This window comes from Rutilus rutilus (genome assembly GCF_951802725.1).
Source record: "Rutilus rutilus genome assembly, chromosome: 8".
NCBI classification, from domain to species: Eukaryota; Metazoa; Chordata; class Actinopteri; order Cypriniformes; family Leuciscidae; genus Rutilus; species Rutilus rutilus.
In genome coordinates, this window is record NC_140222.1 from 11,216,386 (window position 1) to 11,235,949 (window position 19,564).

General features: G+C 39.7%; 1 protein-coding gene across 2 annotated transcripts in view; it reads left to right on the forward strand.

Moving 5' to 3' along the window:
• The window catches only part of LOC311294953 (uncharacterized protein), a 37,272-nt gene extending 19,086 nt beyond the window's left edge, over positions 1-18,186 (forward strand). The window contains exons 3-5 of one of the 2 annotated variants that reach the window (XM_084416076.1): positions 10,652-10,945; positions 11,609-11,719; positions 15,477-18,186. In XM_084416076.1, coding sequence (XP_084272202.1) covers positions 10,652-10,945; positions 11,609-11,719; positions 15,477-15,481 — 410 coding nt within the window. In that variant the 3' untranslated portion in view covers positions 15,482-18,186. Of the gene's footprint in view, positions 1-10,651; positions 10,946-11,608; positions 11,720-11,973; positions 15,457-15,476 lie in introns of those variants that run through there. The other variant, XM_084416075.1, reaches the window with a different exon arrangement.
• Positions 18,187-19,564: the final 1,378 nt, after the last annotated feature.

The window sequence follows — 19,564 nt, forward strand, 5'->3', positions numbered from 1 at the left end:
TGATTGGTCAGACAGAATCTTCACTACCAGTGTCATTGTATTTGCAACAACGAGACCATGCACAAGACTCTAAACCCACTAGATTTAAATAGCCAGTAGACAACAACAGCCAACGCTGTAGTTTCTTGCAGTTAAAAAGTTTCTTGCAAACTGTTTCTTGCAGTCAGGGGCGGCGCCAGATAATTTTTAACGCATGTGCTGAGGGCACACACACACATATGTATATGTATATGTATATATATCAGTAACGTGCGGTGAAATCTTGTCATGGGTAGGCTGTGACCTATCAATGTGGCATATATGTTTATATATTCATTCAGTTAATGTAGCAACCCAAGTTCATATCAGGCATCATCACATCGCTGCCTGCATACAGCAAAGTCAGTCATATGTGAGGCTAATGCACAATCAAATCTAATAATCAAATTAATGGACACATCTATCTTATGACTTATACAACAAACAAATGTTTTGTGCGGGACACAGTAACGTTAAGAGAGGGAGGCGGCGCGGTGTCAGCAAACCGACAAGCAGCCTAGACACTATTGTAGTTTGTATTAATGCCATGGTTCAACAAATAATGTAAAGGTTAAATAATAATTCACTTAGACTTTATAAGAAGCAATTGCCACTTTATTTCACACAATTCTGAGTCTGACTTTATATCTTGCAATTCTGACTTTATTCAATTGCGACTTTATTTCACTCAATTCTGACTTTATATCTCGCAATTCTGACTTTATAACACGCAATTGCGACTTTATTTCATGCAATTCTGAGAAATAATGACAGAATTGCGAGATGTAAACTCGCAATTGTGAGATAAAAAGTCGCAATTATCTTTTAAAATGTTTTATTCTGTGGCGGAAACAAGCTTCCATACCTCCTGGCCTCTTCCTCCCATCCATCCTCCCTGACGCATAGCTACCGGGCCGGCCCAGCTATCGGTAGGCGCCGGCGGTGCCGCGGTAGCCTACTCCTGAGAAAACGTTTTGGAAAAGATCGCTATGGACCCAACCAACTCTATAGGAGGGGAGGGGATAACTCCCTTACATGGTACAACCCATGCAGAGGCTGCGCGCTGCGGAGCCTAATGTAACTAACGTGACAAATGTGAAAAAAGAAAATCCTCGACCGGCCCAAAAGTGAAGCGGCCCACCGGGAATTCTCCCGATTACCCACCCCGGGCCTGTTGACAGCCAACGCTAGGCCCCGCTAGATCGGGAAGCGCGGATTGAGTGAGAGCGAGTGGATCATGTGACATGAAGCAAGCTCGGTCTCTGCCTCAATGTTGATAATTCAAGACAGCATGAGAACTGACTGCGCATGCGCAAACCTACGTAAACTACGTTCTATGGACCAAAGAGGCACTGCTAACCTCTGCCTCAATGGCCATGGCCTTGCATTTCCTGCATGAAACAATGGTTTTAGGAGCAAACAATGGCAAAATGAGTATATTATATGTGTAGGCCTATTCCTGAAAATTTTTGTTACAAAAATTAATATTTGGAATAAAATAAATGCAATTAATGATGTGGTGAATCAATAAAGTTATTGGAATTAATAAATGTAATGTCAACATTTCCTTTGGTGAGGCACTGCCTACCCTGACCGCACGTCCCTGGTATATATATATATATATATATACAATTAATAAATGAGCAAATCTAGGCCACTAATTATTTAATATTCAATTATTTTAATGATCACAATTAAAGTTATAATTTTATTAAATTGAACAAGCGTAAAATTCAGCATTCAATCAAATATTCAAAAAGACTTAATAATAATGTTATTTCAACATAATATCTCGTTATTTCGACATAATATATGTGCGTGCAACAAGCAAGATGTGCATTTGTAAATCCGGGGACGCGTGCACTGTTTTTATTAATAAAATAGTTTTTTCTGTCAGTGTCTGCGCCAGAGATGAAGTTGATGATTGCCATATTCGTAGTAAACGCACCTATAGAGAGAAATGCACATAATGGATTACATAAAGGAGTAGCCTAATTCTTTTTGTTTTGAATTATTTCATTTAAAGACATTTCAAGCTTTGTGTATTTGAGGATTAGATGCGCTCCAGTTAACGTACAATGCAAGTGACCGCACAGGCGCCTCCATGATTATATTGTCTGCTATATTTGCTTATTTATTCAATCAAGGCAATTGTTTAAAGAAAAAAAAAATTAAAATTAAAATACAATTTATACTAAACGAAATTCACTTTAAAGAAAGGTTTTCTACAAAACAAAACTTAATGAAGAGGTCAAAATTATGTCTGACCCACTCCATGTCTCTCTACTCATGCTGTTCACTTTTCATAATCATCATAGGCAGATGGAAAAAAAATAACATTTATTTAACAATTATGAAACTAAATGCGCTTTTTTAATGGCAGTATAGTTTAAAACAGTATATTAGGCCTACAGACTCTCTATTTGTAAAGATTGCTGCACATTCATTTAATTCTGAATTTTGCACACACAAGTTGTAAAGGCATTTGTTCAAATCAAGTTCATGTAGTGGATCTCGTCTCACACCACAAGAAAACCCCCACGACACCACTGGCTTCGGTGGACCACGTCTGCAGTTTATTGACAAGAGGGCAGACAATTAACACACATGCCTTCAGGTTCACTCTCTCTCTCAGCTGACTCTCTCCAGTCACAGGCTGTTCTGCGTTTTATACAATAAAGTATTGTTTTACAACAATCAATTTCTCTGTCTTATTTATGGAAATTCACATTCAAAAAAATCAAATTAAAGAAATAAAATTCCATTAAAAGTACATATTATTACATTAAGTTTTTAGCCCAAAATGTCTCAATTTGTTAGATCGTATAGTGTTTTTTTTTTTTTTTTTCTTATTGTTGTTAAACATACCTGCAGTTTATTGACAAGAGGACAAACAATTAACACACACGCCTTCAGGTTAACTCTCTCTCTCAGCTGAAGGATGTATGAGAAAAGACACATTAAGTACTGTCCTCCATTACAGAAACTGCAATTCATCTAATACAGGTCACACATATGGCTATAAACATACATTCTAGCATCCAAACTAAAGTTACAGACATTCAATATACAAAACAACATTTCTACAGACTCAATCCACCAAAATTATATTTCAAGAAATGTATTTACAGGGAAAAACCCGCACTCTAGTTTGGCGCGCGGGCGGCAACATCAAACAAACACGTGCGTTCATAAAACTCCGAAAATGCATCAAACTGTACTCAGAAAAGTGAATATATCAACTTGTTTCGGTTTCATGACATTTCTATGATAAATATTGACTTCGAACATCACTTTATACCGTATATTTTACTCTTAAATGAAGAGCACTGCACAGACATACCTGACTCTCTCCAGTCACAGGCTGTTCTGAGAGAGCAGGCGCGACCGGTCCATTATCAATGACGTCACTCACAGACCAAACTCAAAATGTTAATTATAAATAAAAATACACATTTTCCTGGTTGCAGAGCAAAATAAAAATTGCATTGAGAATGTTTAAAGTAATTGTTTTGACTTATATAACCGATTTAATTATTGAACAAATAAAAGTTTGCTGGAACAGTTACCATGAAAAACTCCATTCACTACATTCATGAAATGCATTTAACATTAATAACTTTTAAACTAACAAAATTATTCCCATTACATAAATGTACAAACTGGTTTTAACAAGTATACTACTACAGCATAAATGCTTTACATGTGTTCTATTGCACACTTTACACTCAATTATGAACACCATTACCATCCACATTTTCTTAAATGAACAAACACAACCCTTCAATATTATTTATGAAAACATGATACAATTGTGACTTACCTAATGCAATAAAACAGTTCAGACATCCATTTAGAAAAATATATTGACGACTATGGATTAGATTAATGATAGGCACACATGTGGCTCACATCTCTCTATTCAATGAGCTGGCGCGCATGTGACGTCAGCACCCATCGACGCAATTCTTTATTTTTTTCGTCCCTCAGAGAAAACAAAATAATAAATAAAATAATAATAAAACATATGTCTGCATAGGGCTGGGCGATTTAAATCGTGAGATTGTTATGCGCATCTCGTCAGTAAAGCCGGTTCCTTGATTAGTAGTAAATCGCCATCACCTGCTTTCAGATGGAGCGGCATTTACTACAAAAAGCCGTAGTTAACTGACAAGCTGAGCCAAATCGCATTAAAATCGCGGACGTATCGCCAGCGATAATTAATGCGATTTGGCTCAGCTTGTCAGTTAACTACGGCTTTTTGTCAAGATGTTAGGTCTGGCAACTCGCCATAGACACGGCTCAATCCGAGGGGCGGGATAAACGGCTGTCTTTCAAATTCCCTCTGCATGCAATAGGACAGCGCTTCAACCAACCAGAGCGTTTTCCCAACAGCGGAGCTAACGTTAGTTGATAGATTCAACTTTTGCCATATCTGGCCGGCAAAACTACAAATACATCTTCCTTTTTTAAGAATGACTTAAGTGTTTTTCTTTGCTCTTATCTCAAAGAAAAACTTAAGTCCTCAAGAGTCGCGGCCAAAGCCGATTCAAAAGACCGCTGTTCTCCAGCAGCAGCCGCCATTCTTTGTTTTCAAGTAGCAGGGAACCGTTGCAACTCTGTCGCATTGTGTTAAGCCTGCCCCGCCTACTCTATACACGATGTGATTGGCCTGACCCAGTTTAGGTTTTTGCAGCTCGAAAATCAACGGAGAGTTGCTAGACTGCCCTGGCTGCAAAATCAATTTTGCTGCCGCTAGGGTGTGTCTAGTTCCCTTTCGAGAGGTCTCTCGTATGGCGTAAGCTAGTTTACGCTATGGGAAAACTCCTTTTCTCGAGAATATTGAAGCCAAATCTTTAAAATGCAGTGCAGCTGCACAGCATACACAGATGAACGGCGAGAGCGGTGTTGGAAACTTTATTCCTTCATCGAAGCAAGACCAGGAGACTTGAGATGGATCTTATAAGCAGAAGAGATTTATTCTTCCAAGTCTGTAGTTCATCAAGTCTAACCTAATACCGTATGCATTGTAGATATATACATTCCAAGTGGGAGGGATTACATAGAGGCGGAGACAAAATTCAAACAAAGCAGAGGGATGATTTGATTCTATCAAGTGAAAACCGGATAGGCAGGTTATCTGACTTGCTCAAGAGAAACAGGCCCAATCAGCATAACACTCTCATTCAAATTGCATAGACACTAATCCCATCAGCCTAATGATTCAACATCTGAGCCAGGGGCTCCGCAAGCTATTTGCAGAACAAAAGGTGAATTTCAGTGATCTGACTCATTTAACTTACAATGGAGAAAACAAGAATTGCAACTTTGCTGAGCAGCTAAAATCATTAATTAATAATTAATTAAACATTTAATAAATTTGTAATACAACAGCGGTCAATGGCTGTGCTGCGGCAACTGCACGAACCTATGGCGAGGTGGCTCAGACGCGCGAACCAATGAGGACACTTCGCACCCTAGCATGTCAGAGCCCGCCAGAATGGGTGCGGCCGAAGGCTATAAAGCATCCATCCCAAGCCATATAATCTAGATTTTTACTTCAGCGAATCTCCACTTCACTGATCTCCGGAATAAGCTCCACGCCGCCGTCGAAAAGCCGTCAGTGGATCAGCACCTGCGCCGTTCACAAGGGATGTCAGAGCGGACAGTAGCGAGCTGCCCGGGGCTAGCTTTCTTTACGTTCAAGAAAGCTACCCCGCCCTTGCGCCCTGAAAGGAGGAAAGAGTGTTTTAGTCCCGCCGAGGCCGCACCAACCTTCATTTCTCACATTTCTTAGTTCCCTCTTAGCAGGCAGCTGGAAATATCAATATTGCAGCAAATTAGCTTGTTTTAATACATGCACGCCCCTCACGCCCTCCTGTTTATATGGCGGGGCTTGAGTATTTATGAGCGTTTAAAACATATGACTCTGCTCTCCGCGGGATGCTCTCTTATGTGCTCACGCAACTGAAAGCTTTTGTCATTCTCCCCTGTGGTTCAGTTGCGAAATCTAAGGCTTTCACGCCAGAGACCTGTGTTCGAATCCCGGCTCTGGCTGCAGATAAAATTTATGCCGCTCGCAGCCAGCTTTCTTACGTACAGAAAGCGAACCTGCCCCTCGCGCCCACCCGTTTATATGGCGGGGCTCGAGTATTATGAGCGTTTTAAACATATGAAGCCACGCCGACCTTGCCCTCTGTGTGACTCACATGACGCTCTCTTATCTGCTCACGTTTGCCAAAAATTTACGTTATTTCAGTGTGGCGTCTGGCAGCAGATAAAAATTATGCTGCTCTCGTCTAGAGCTCGCGGCCTTACGTACAGAAAGCGAACCCGCCCCTCGCACCCCCCCGTTCAGATGGTGGGGTTCGAGTATTTATTAGCCCCTTCTGTGGCTCAGTGGTGTAATCTGAAAATTTTACGCCAGAGACCCAACTTCGAATCTCGGCGGTGCTGAATATTTTCACCAAAGTAAACGAGATCACACCGGCACAGCCCCAGCGTGACTCACTCTCTTTGGCAGAGTCCGAAGACGGGGTTGGTCGGGCTCAACTTTGACCCCGCTTCCCATGTAATCCCAGCAATATATGCTCCCCTGCAAATATAAGGTGTTCCACATTCCCCAGTACTCTTCTCAGGTGGCTGGAAACGTCGATGTTGCAGTCTATGGGCCTGTTACAAAACATGCTCACCTGCAAACAGACGCCGGTGACGCAAATAAAGCTCAATATGGAGCTCTTTTCTGTCTGTGTCACTTGTAGGTCACGTGCCCGCGACTATGCGTGCACCCCTACACACAAGCACTGTTACCACAGTTTCAAATATTTCCCCAGCTCAGGCTGGAAGTCACATAAATATAGCGCCTGCTGTATACGCACCCCTGCACAAAAGCACTGTTCCCACAGTCACAAAATCTGTCTGTCATGTAGGTCACGTGTCCACTAAAGTACGCACCCCTACAGACAAGCACTGTTCCCACAGTCCCAAGTTTTCCCCCAGCTCATGCTGGAAGTGTAAAAAATGTAGTGCGTGTGCCCACTATGAAGTGTGCATCCCTACACATAAACACTGCCAACAAAGTGTTAACTCTCCCCCCAACTAGCGCGGGAGAGATAATAAGCGTAGATTGTGTGCCCATTGTACAGAACGCACCTCTACACACAAAAACTGTTCCCCGATCAGTTTTTCCTCCAGCTCACGCTGGAATTGTATTAAAGGGTGCCCGCGCCCCTATACATGAGCACTGTTCACACAGCAGCAAACACACAATGCGGCTGGACGGCCGGGTCCCTGTCTCGCAGTGGCCCGTCTCCAGTTTGTATGCAACCCCTTGCTATGCGGGCCAAAGCCTGGGAGGTGTTAGGGGTATACAGTTTAGGACCCAAGGACCAGATGTTTGAAAGAAGACCCGGAGTCAGAATTATAAAAAAAATAGAAGAAAAGTTTTACTGAAGATAGTTTGCAGTTTCATCAGCAGAAGTTCAGCTTCAAGACTCACACAGGAGTTCGTAGGCCGCCCCCCTTACAGTTACAAAGATCACAGCAGTTATACGATTTCCAAGGTCTAAGCTACGTCATTGAATGATTCTGATTGGCTTAGAAATTGATAAACATAGTTATTTTCCACACATATACAGATAGACAGAAGCATATCTCCGTAGATTATGCCGCTGACTCTCAGACCCTGAAGTCAGGCACGTCGTGACCTTCCAGGTCGCAGATTTGGGTTGCTGGGTGCCAGCATGTCTCGAACAACAACTATGTCAATCTCCAATAATGCCAGTGGTTCCTTAACCTGTAAGCAAGAAGACTAACACACACACCGACACACATCTTTTCCAAGGTTGGATTTGGCCAGGCTCTAACTATAAACAGGAGTCTCGTCTCAAAACATTAAGATAACAAGTTCTTTCTCTCAGGATAGGACACTTTAGTCTAAATGGAAAATATAGGCTTTAACTGACAAATGGTCCCTTAAACTATAAACTTCAATGACCCCTATGTGTTTTAACATGTTGAAGACCTTTCTAAAAACACAAAACCAGTCCCTATTTAATTTCTGGAAGCTGGGCAAGCAATGTTACTGCATTCAAATATCAAATACAGACATTAAAGAATACATGAAAAGAACATTTCAGTAATCACACTGGTACAGTAACGTCTATAACAAAGTAAAATCTCCAGAGAAGTCATTCAACTCATTTGATATTTAGAAGGAAAAGTATTGATTAATACCTTGATTATAATCACTCATTACATATACATTGAAGCAGCAGTGGATTCCAATCCACTCCCTTCAGAGGCTATCCCCGGGATATCAGAATGGGTGTTGAACATAATAAAATGAGGTTATTCGCTACAGTTCGCTCGCAGACCGCCGCGCTTTTCAGCCGTGGTCGAGACGACAGTGAAAAAGGGTGTAGCCCACGTTCTTCGCACAGAAGTGTCGAAACTGTAAAAAAAAAAGGGAGCTGTCGAACCAGTCCCCTTTTCTCAAAGCAAGTCGGGCTTCTACAGCCGTTACTTCCTCGTTCTAAAGAAGGATGGCAGTCTCAGACCCATTCTAGAACTCAGACACCATGGGCCCTATTTTAACGATCTGGAACGCAAGTGTCAAAACGCAAAGCGCAAGTAACTTTGTGGGCGGGTCTTGGCGCTGTTGCTAGTTTCCCGGCGGGATAAATGACTCTTGCGCCAGGCGCAAATCTAAAATGGGTTGGTCTGAAGAGCTTCATTATTCATAGGTGTGGTTTGGGCGTAACGTGAAATAAACCAATCAGAGCGTCATCTCACATTCCCTTTAAGAGCAGGCGCGCTTGTTCTAAAGCGGATTCCTATCATAACGGCGGATTTGCCAGGCGCGCGCCAGGAGCGGTTCACAGCCAAGGAGACCGACGTTCTCGTCAGGGACGTTTGGGGATGGAGAAACCCACCCAAATTAACTTCGGTTAAAAAGGCGTATGATAATTTGGGTAAATGTGTAAGCTAGATGTATGCTTTTATAATAAATTGTCTATCTATCTATCTATCTATCTATCTATCTATCTATCTATCTATCTATCTATCTATCTATCGTAATAATGTATGATTTGCAAAAATTAAAACTGCTGCTTCTGTGTAGATGAGAGAATCAAAGTGTATGCGCGTTGTGCACACGTTGATTATGGCCAAGCATGCACCCTTAATATAGCATATAAATAACATGCGCAACGCGCCACTGACTTTAAACTATTTTTTCCTGGTTAGTGGCGCAATTGTTTTCTAAACCTGCAAAATAGCATGAAGGAACGTTTGCGCCGGAACACGCCTCCTTTTTTGCGCTGAACCGCCCAGGGAGCGCAAGTTCATTCCCTAGTTTAGCGACGTGCTTCTGTGGAGGGAAAAGCGCGCTTTGCGCGGGTGCAAAATAGGAATGATACATGCGTCGGTGTACAAAGTCAATTGCGCTGGGTGCAAGATAGGGCCCCATGAATGTATTTGCTATAGAAAGCATATGTAGCCTAAATCCAGCTTCAGCGAGAAAGACAAAGCATGATCGCAATCGATGTTTAGAACTCATTACAAGGTAAGCAAATTTAAAAGCTTTTTTTTTTTAAAAAACACAGAAAACATAGAAAACCACAGCGCATGTTTTTTTCTAGCTCAGAGAATGCACACAATTCAGTGAATGCGACACCAGCAGCTCAGTTTGTGTCAAAGTGAAACCTCTGTGGTCTCATTTATTTAAGAAATGTAGTTTGACCTGATGAGTGTGTGTTATTGTTAGGCACACTGATGTGTGTGTCAGATGTTTGTGGATAAATACATTTGATAAAGACATCTGATAAAGACATCTGACATCTTTATTTCCTCTCCTGATATTATGAACCTCACCATCAGACTTCCTTTTCACAAAAACAGCTTTATAGAGACTGAAGTTTGTGAAACAGTCATATAGTCACAGATAATACAGGATTCTACAGTCACGCATCACTCATTGACTCATATTTCACACACGCTGAGCATTATAAATGAAGATATATATTTATTCATGACACTTCTGGTGTGTATACACACATACAGAGACACTGTCTCAGAAAGAATGACTGCATAAGAAATAAAAGATAAAATTCTACAAATGTATGATCATTTTAATAACTGCCTGTTACAGAATGTTGTATTACGCGAGTCTTAATAAATGCTGTATTGAGACAGTAATATCTAGTGTGTGGTCACGATTAGGTGGTCCTGATGGGGGAGGACACACACACACACACACACACACACACACACACACACACGCACACACTATATTAATATCACACTTCTGTCAGTGATTAACATTATAATGTTACAGTGCTCAATGAAAATGCTTCATGTTGGTGTTTTGTTCAGCTTGTGTTTGTGGCAACGGTTCGGTAAGTGTTTTTATATCATTGTTTTACTGATTTAGTTTATGCTCTGCTTTTCATAAAGGGTAGGCTAATATGATGGATTTGTATTAGTTATTTCCAGATAAAATATACTCTGAAAAAGAGCAGATAAATTACTGTAAGATCTCATTTGGATTTAGATCTTTCCTCACAAATCATCACATAATACACAGATTCAATCAGAAACATTACACAGTGTGAATTATTCTAATCTTTCTCAGCTCGCCTGCCTGTTCCTGTCATCGTCAGTAACTCTTCACACTGTTCATCATCATCATCATCATCATGTTCATTGGTGTGTTCATCAGTGTTGAATGTGTGTGATGCGACTCTCTCCTGGTACAAAGGAATCAGTGTATTGTCCAGCATCAGTGTGTGTGATCTCAGCATCAGTCTCTCTCTACCTCTGGAGGTGGAATATCAGGATAAAAACACCTACAGCTGTGTGCTGAACAATCCCATCAGCAACCAGACCACACATCTGGACATCAACACACTCTGTCACACATGTACAGGTACCACAGCACTGGTTTCTATGATTGGTGATAAAACAAATGCTCAGCATTTTATTGCTTAAAAATTTACATTGATTCATAATTGTTGAACTATGTTCCTTCTTTTGTTTTTACTCAACATAAACATCTCTGTTATATGAATTATTGATATGTATGCTGCACCTTTATCCTCAATCTTCCCAATCATGATCACCTTTTCCACTGATATTTCCTTTGAAAGTAACAAAGTACAGACAAATGCAGTTTCATCATTTGTGCTTTGAGTTTCTGGTTTGATTTCCTTAATGACTGGCTTGTTGTTTCATCTTGTCGTTCACGGCACACGCAATATTCTTCTCCAGCTCATATTTCCTCAATCTTACTTTGGTCTTGTTTCTGGATCATCCAGCTTTCGCATGAAGCATTAAGGATTCTCATCTCCATCAGCAATTGATTATTTTGCTTTTGAATATTTTATCTAAAGACCTCATAACCGTCCTGCCCACCATAAACGTAATATTTCTTGAGTTCTAGTTAAATCAGTGGTCACAAGGGCAGATAAAAGCTTCATCCTCGAAACAATCTAAAATTTTTTGTCCATTGTGCTCGAATTTATTATTATTTATTTAGTTGGCATGATCTTGGTCTTCCTGTCTCTAACTGTTCCTCTCTCTCTCTATATAGTTCCAGTCTCAGTGTCTCTGATAGTGTTGATCTCTGCTGGATCTCTGATTATTGTTGCAGTCGTCGGGATCTTCTGCATCTGCAAGAAATGTAGAAAAACTGTTCAAGAAGGCAAGTGTTAAATTATAAACGCTATTGAGTTTGTAAAGGTAGTCATTTTTATACCAAATAATAATATACTTTAATAGTTCCTTTTAACCCTCATGTTGCGTTGTGGTAATTTTGACCTGGAGATAATTTTCTTTTTCGTGAAAATGCTCTTTAACGTTATCGCATTGAACTAAACTTACTGACTTTGCTCACACAGGGTATACTATCTTCCCCACAAAAATGTGATAATTTTTGTTCTTTATACACTTGTGTAGCCTGGCAAGCCAGACCTACATCAAGATGTTAGGTCTGGAAACTCACCATAGACACAGCTCAATCCGAGGGGCGGGATAAACGGCTGTCTTTCAAATTCCCTCTGCACGCAATAGGACAGCGCTTCAACCAACCAGAGCGTTTTCCCAACAGCGGAGCTAGTTGAGATTCAACTTTTGCCGTATCTGGCCGGCAAAACTACGAACACATCTTCCTTTTTTAAAGAATGACTTAAGTGCCGTTCTTTGCTCTTTTCTCAAAGAAAAACTTAAAGGTCCCGTTCTTCGTGATCCCATGTTTCAAACTTTAGTTAGTGTGTAATGTTGCTGTTAGAGCATAAATAATATCTGTAAAATTATAAAGCTCAAAGTTCAATGCCAAGCGAGATATTTTATTTAACAGAAGTCGACTACAGTGAACGGCTCGTTTGGACTACATCCCTCTACTTCCTTCTTTAATGACGTCACTAGAACCGTTTTTTGACTAACCTCCGCCCACAGGAATACTCCCTCAACTCTACTGGCTACTTGCGCACTTCTAATAACTTACTGTGTTTACTCAGCTCTTACTGTGATTTTCTGAAGTAAAACTGACGCTTCATCTTTTGTGTGATGTACAATAAACTTTATTAAACTCATCAGTACATGTTTGATCATCATTCAGACAGCAGACTTGTAGGCTATTAATAAATAATGGATACATAGCCTACAAGCAGATGACAAATACGTTATAATAACCGTAATTAAACTACTAAACTATACCTGTTTCATCTCTATACAGCACTCTGACTCTGTAGGCATTATTGTCCGAGACACCGTTACTGAGAGTTTCTGATATTATCATCATTCCATGAGATGAAATTGTCCTGAGAGACTGAGCTCGAGCTCATGAAGCTCCGCCCCTGGGTCATCCAGCAGCAGCTCATTTGCATTTAAAGGGCACACACTAAAACAGTGCGTTTTTCTGTGCCCCAAAAAATGACAATTTAAACATGCTGTAAAAAATGATCTGTTGGGTATTTTGAGCTGAAACTTCACATACATACTCTGGGGACATCAGATAGGCCTACTTATTTTACATCTTGTGAAAAGGGGCATAATATGGGACCTTTAACTCCAAGTCCTCCAGAGTCGCGGCCAAAGCCGATTCGAAAGACTGTTCTCCAGCAGCAGCTCTTCTTTGTTTTTAAGTGGCAGGTAACCGTCGCAACTCTGTCGTCATATGTTAAGCCCGCCCCGCCTACTCTATACACGATGTGATTGGCCTGACCCAATTTAGGTTTTTGCAGCTCGAAAGTCAATGGAGAGTTGCTAGACTACCCTGGCTGCAAATACATTTTGCTGCCGCTAGGGTGCGTCTAGATTTTTAGGCTAACACTTGTGATGTTCCTGGTCAAAAATGACCGGCCTCCAAAAATATGCTATATGCTATTATTGGCAAATATGGGATTCATGGAACATTGATCTGTTGAGTGAACAATGCCAACATTATCCATAAATAATGCTTTTTTCACTCATAAACTGAGGAGCATAAGCTCAGATCAATGAGGCCATCATAAGATCATTTATCACTAATTCATGTCTGTGTATGATTTCCAGTGTTGGGAGTAACGCGTTACAAAAGTAATTAATTACTGTAATGCATTGCTTTTTGCTGTAACGCGGTAATGTAAGGCATTACAGGGGGGAAAAAAGTAATATTTTACTCGGTACAAATGTCAGTAACGCGCGTTACAAGCATTGTTAGTTAACCTGGAATAAAGTGGTAGTTTTTTTTTCTTCATACAAATTCGCCAAAATCACCGCGAGATCAGCAGAGGAGAAACGTCCGCGCAAAATGTTTCACTTCCTGTACGTTAATCAGACAGAGCCGAGATAAGTGAGCCTGCAGCGGATAGTACATTCTCAACAGCGAGAGAGGGAGTTTCCTGCTTACCAGTCGCAGTGGTCCAGCGCCGTTTCCATGGCAACTCTGCGCCGCGGCCGCTCCAGTGTTTGAAACTTTTTACAGTCTATGGTTTGAAAACGACATGAATGTTCAAAGTTCACGCGCACGGCCATTGATTAAACCACGTCAAAATCATGCAGCATTTACAAACATCTAGAATTAGAACATTACTTGAATAAAAATCTCATTAATATTAAATTATACATTTAAAACTGATTTTGGAGACCAAATGGCCTATGCCCACACTACTGCAGTCACTCACAATAATAATTAAAATAAAATAAAAATATTTGGCTTAGTTATTATTCATTAGTTATTTTTATTTTTGCTAAAGTTTAAGCCTAAAGTTTACCCCGGGCTTAAAGTAAAAAGATGTCTGTACCATGCGTCCATGCAAAGTACCATGGTAATATTTGAGGTACCATGGTTATATCTGAGGTAGTATGTACCATGGTAATATGTACGGCAGAATGTACCATGGTTATATCTGAGGTACTAGGGCATATACCATGGTAAATCTGAGGTACCATACTATGTACCATAGTAACATACTGTACAGTATAGTACTTCAGATATTATCATGGTACCATGATAATATCTGAGGTACTATGGTATGTACCATGGTAGGTGCCATGGTAAATCTGAGGTACCATACTATGTACCATAGTAACATCTACAGTACCATGCAATGTACCATGGTACCATGATAATATCTGAAGTACTATATAGTATGTACCATGGTTAGATGCATGGACTACTATGGTATACCATGGTATGTACTATAGTACATCATGGTAAAATTTATTATGGGCCAAGCTCAGTCGGATACCACATCACCTTCTACTGGATGTGTAATGAGCTAATTGAGCATCATACGCTACATTTAGATTGCCAAATCCATATTTGCAGTTATTTTGGTGAGAGTAACTTAAAAGTAATGCAATAGTAGTGTAATGCCTTACATTTTAAATACAGTAATATTGTAATGTAACGAATTACTTTGAAATGACAGTAACAAGTAATAAATAACGCATTACAGTTTCGAAGTAACTTGCCCAACACTGATGATTTCAGCAGTGAGTGTGCCAGTGTGTGATAGATCACTATACAGACAAAAACACAAAACAGCATCATATTAAATATGTATAAAGATCAACATTCAATGTGGGAAACATATGCAGTAATACTGACAACACTCATTCTACCATCAGATCAACGTTAATATTTCCAGTGTTTATAATGAGCCTCTGATGAAGTATTTCCTGTCAGTTGATGACATCACAGTCCAAATCATATTGTACGTGCTTTTGTGATTCTTTTGGGAAACAGAGAAAATCAACAATTCTATCTATATGCCATTTGTATTGGAATACATGTTTAAAGCATCTCATGCAAACATTAAAAAGGCATAAGGAAACAAAAGTAAAGAAACAATGTGAGTCTCTCACACTCAGGCCTATGGAAGTACTGTGACATGCACACTTAAGGCTGGTTTTATATTGTAACATGATTTCAAGGACATCCATGCATTTATTATTATATATTGTGTTTTTGACAGAATGATAAAGAGGAGGATCATGTGGTGTATGCGCTGATCGCCAAGAGAAGATGATCAGACTTCAAGAACCAGACCAGCGGTGTGATCGCTTTCACAGGAACCGCTGAATTTCCTCTCAGCTCTTTAAAACAATGCAGCTTTACAGTAAATCATGATGTTAATGTTTATAATATATTCATGCCTTATAGTCACAATCACATTAATCAGATTAGAGCTGACCAGCTGGGTGATAATATAGTTTTGTGACGATACAGGCAATCAAGCAGGAGAGATTTGCTATTTTTGCTCTGTGCAAATAAAGTTGGACACACTTATATATCCAACTTATAAGAAGTTGGCTGATAATATAGTTAGATTTTTCAACAAAATAATAATAAAAATCAAGCAGTCAAGATTTGATATACAAAAGTTAATGCTATTCTTGATGTCACTCCCTTTATAGATCATATCCTGCTTAATTGTCTGTCAGTGTTAAACTGAATCTCAACAGAAAGACTCGCGCCAGTATCGAGCGCACAGACAGCGCAACAGAATCAGTTTTGCTGGGCAGTTCTCTTTCGCACTTGAACAAACAATAACATATGCCAAAATGTCAGTTTTGTCGAGTATCCTCATAACAATAAGCAGTCTTAAATTAGTTACATAAAGTCGTAAATGAACAAGAGTAATTGAGAAAATGAGATGCTTGAGAGCCTGTCAGCAGCGGCAGATTTTAAAGTGACAGCAGCCACTAATTCTGTAGTCAGTAATAACCAAAGAACAAAGGGAACAGAGAAAATCACTAACTGCTCTTGACTAAAGAACGCTTGCAGCTTTAATAAGGATCTCATTTAATTAATAATTTATGCAGTGCGGACTGTTTGATAACCAAATTCAATTTCTGTATATTTCATACCTGTTAGACAGGAAGGGCACATGTAAATATTACATTTATTTTTGGGTTTATATGAGGAAAGTTTTAAGTTCACTTATATTAAAAGTTGTTATAATTTTCAAAAGTAAAAAATCATTTTCATGGAGACATCAGTAGCTAGAGTGATACTTCATTCTTTTTAAAAAAAATGGCATTAAACAATTGTTTAAAATATACTGTCTTTCTATATTACAGTGGAAATTGAGTCTCACATTATTTAAATTTTATTTGCACACAAAACATTAATGGTGAACATTTTTTACTTTATAAAATGATTCTCTCATGTCTTGCAATTGGCCCCTATTAAACAATAAAGTAAGAAAGACATATTTTTCTTATACATAGTTTAGTAGCCTACTATATTCTTTTTGGCAGAATTTATCATTATAATCAACTTAATTATTTCCTGGATTTTGTATCACCATAGTCCCTAAAGGTATGTAAATACAGGAAATGTGATTAAAATTGTGAAAAACATTTTTGCTTTTTTTTAAAGTGCGAAAACTTTTCCCCCCATTTTGTGTGATGATCAAAAAAATGATCAAAGGTTGCCCAGATTGTGTTGAGCCTGCCACACTCAAATGCGGATGCTGAGCGAACCTTTTCAGTTATTGGCCTAAACAAGACTGACACCAGGAACAGACTGTCTCTTGATGGCACCCTGTGAGTGATGGAAAGTTCTGATCATTTTACTCACTCGTTTGTTCGATCTCGTTCATTAAAATTAATTAATCTTTTTTCGAGTCATTTCGTTCATTTAAGGGGCTTTAAATGTTATACTTTTAACAGCCAAATTCCCTGGACACATCCACCTACACAGTCTTTATCATATTCTGAATTAATAAATCATTATAATGCAGTCAAAAATAATTTACAGGGAACATAAATAATTACTTTCCGAGTCTTTCGTTCATTTGTCACGTGACAGGCGCAATGAACGTTCATGAACGGATTGAACCCTGCTTCAGATCAGCCTCCTGCAGATGTAGTGAAGCAGGCCAACACTGCCACTGTGGCATAGGATACAACAGGCCTAATGTGTGAAACTTGTGTTGTGGTTTCCTGGGGAGGTGGAGTAACTATTATGTGTCCCTTTTGTTTTGAGATTTTTTATTGTTTTGATGTTGTTGTTTTACATGTTTGTTATTTAATCACCTATATCTTTATTTTATTTTTTTTATAGTGCAATCAATAAATGAATTGTACATTTTGAAAAAACTTTTTTTTCTTCCATAAATCAGGGTTTAGGTTATATAAGTAAACAAGGACTGATGTTTTTAAAATTAGGGTTAGGGTTACATGTGCGCACTGATGTTTTACAGAGTCTCACTCCAGCCAAAGTCCCAAAATTGGCAACCCTGGTTTTAAGGTTTGATGCGTTGTGCGTTCAGAGACGCTCCTCTTCACCTCGGTTGTATCGATTGTTTATATGGGTGACTCTTGCCTTTCTATCAGTTTGAACCAGTCTGGCCATTCTCCTCTGACATCAACACGGTTCACTGGATATTTTCTCTTTTTCAGACCATTCTCTGTAAACCCTAGAGATGGTTGTAGGTGAAAATCCCAGTAGATCAGCAGTTTATACTGACACAACAATGGTATCACATTAAAAATAATTTAAATCACCTTAAAAGTACAATATGTAAGAATTTTGTATCAAAATATCCAAAAACCACTTGCACAGTGTTATATATGTCTTTCAATTGTGTACTTCCATTATCCAAAATGTTTCCAAGAATTTGTAAATTCAGAGAAATTCACAATTTTAAATAGTGCCTGTCCCTTTTAACTTGTCGCCTGTCAATGACGTGATATCCACATTATCCCTGGTTTCTGCTTGTACTGCCATAGAAACCATGGCGACAGATGTGGACAACTGCGTAACATCTAGCGGCACACGCTGTTGTGGTTTCCTTTAAAGGGATACTTCACCTCTGGAAAGATGAATGTGTATTTAAAATAGGTCATTTGTGTAGAAGAAATGTGAAGAATTTTTTTAATTTGGAGCTTTCTAGACTGAGAAAAGCCAGAAAATGTATTTTTGGCTCATGTGGATGAAAGACAACAACTCCCAGAATGCACTTGCTTCGCTGCCCTAGGAGGCCATGCCTACCGGTAAGAGAGCGCAGTTTAAAACAACAAGGTTAGGCTACTACTAGTTAGTCTCCGTGTCGAGTTTGACTGGGATTTCGAGATCGCTCAAAATGTTCGGGATTCGGCTTTTGCGTTCTACAGTCGCCATTCATCATGTTTACTGTGGCGAGCAGGACGAGGCTGACGGCCGCGGGAGAACGGCGCGAGGCCGGTGGCGTCATTACTGAGACACATCGGTCTCGCATCTCTCACGGAGGAGCGGTTATTTTCTTAGCAATGGTAAAACGCACATCAACCGATCACTTGTTTAGCGTTCATGTAAACACTACATTCAGATTCACCAATCGGAATGAATTCAGTTAGATTGAAACAAAAGGTGTGCATGTAAACAATGAATGGTGACCGCAGAACGCAAAAGCCGAATCCCGGACATTTTGGACGATCTCGACGGCCGGACAAGTCCAGGAAAAAGAGCATGGTAACCCCTACTTACTCAGCTTTCTCCTACTACTCAGCTTTCTCCACAGAACAAGAGCCTGCTAGCTTAGCTTCCAAAGAAAGACGGCTGACACTGTGTGTACATTCTGTGAGTGAGATCCCACCCTCTATGGGCGGGCTGAAAACATGCGGAACAGCCCCCACTACTGGCTGTAGTCTTTAGCCTCTGTCCAGAAAATCCTCCGATGACGCAAAATGACGATTTTTGCGTCATCGAAGGATTTTTTCCAGACATAAAATACATAAATCTCTCGACTCAGGGGGGTATGAGGGTGGAAAGCATGGTAATTCGAAAGTACTACAGGTTTTCTACTAATACAAAGCTAAATGCTAAATCCTGAAGTATCCCTTTAAACATTATGGACCATGGCAAGCAGACTTTGGGACAAAAGGAGAAATAAAACCAGGACCATCATGGTCCACTACCATATCAATCCCCACCATGATCGTCAAGTGCAACATGTGTTGTGCAACACACATATAAGGTCTAAACATGTGACAAACTGATAATCAGTAGGCTACAGAATATCTCATTTTTATTATATATCCAAAAGAGAACTGTTTTGATCAACTCCCAAAAGTT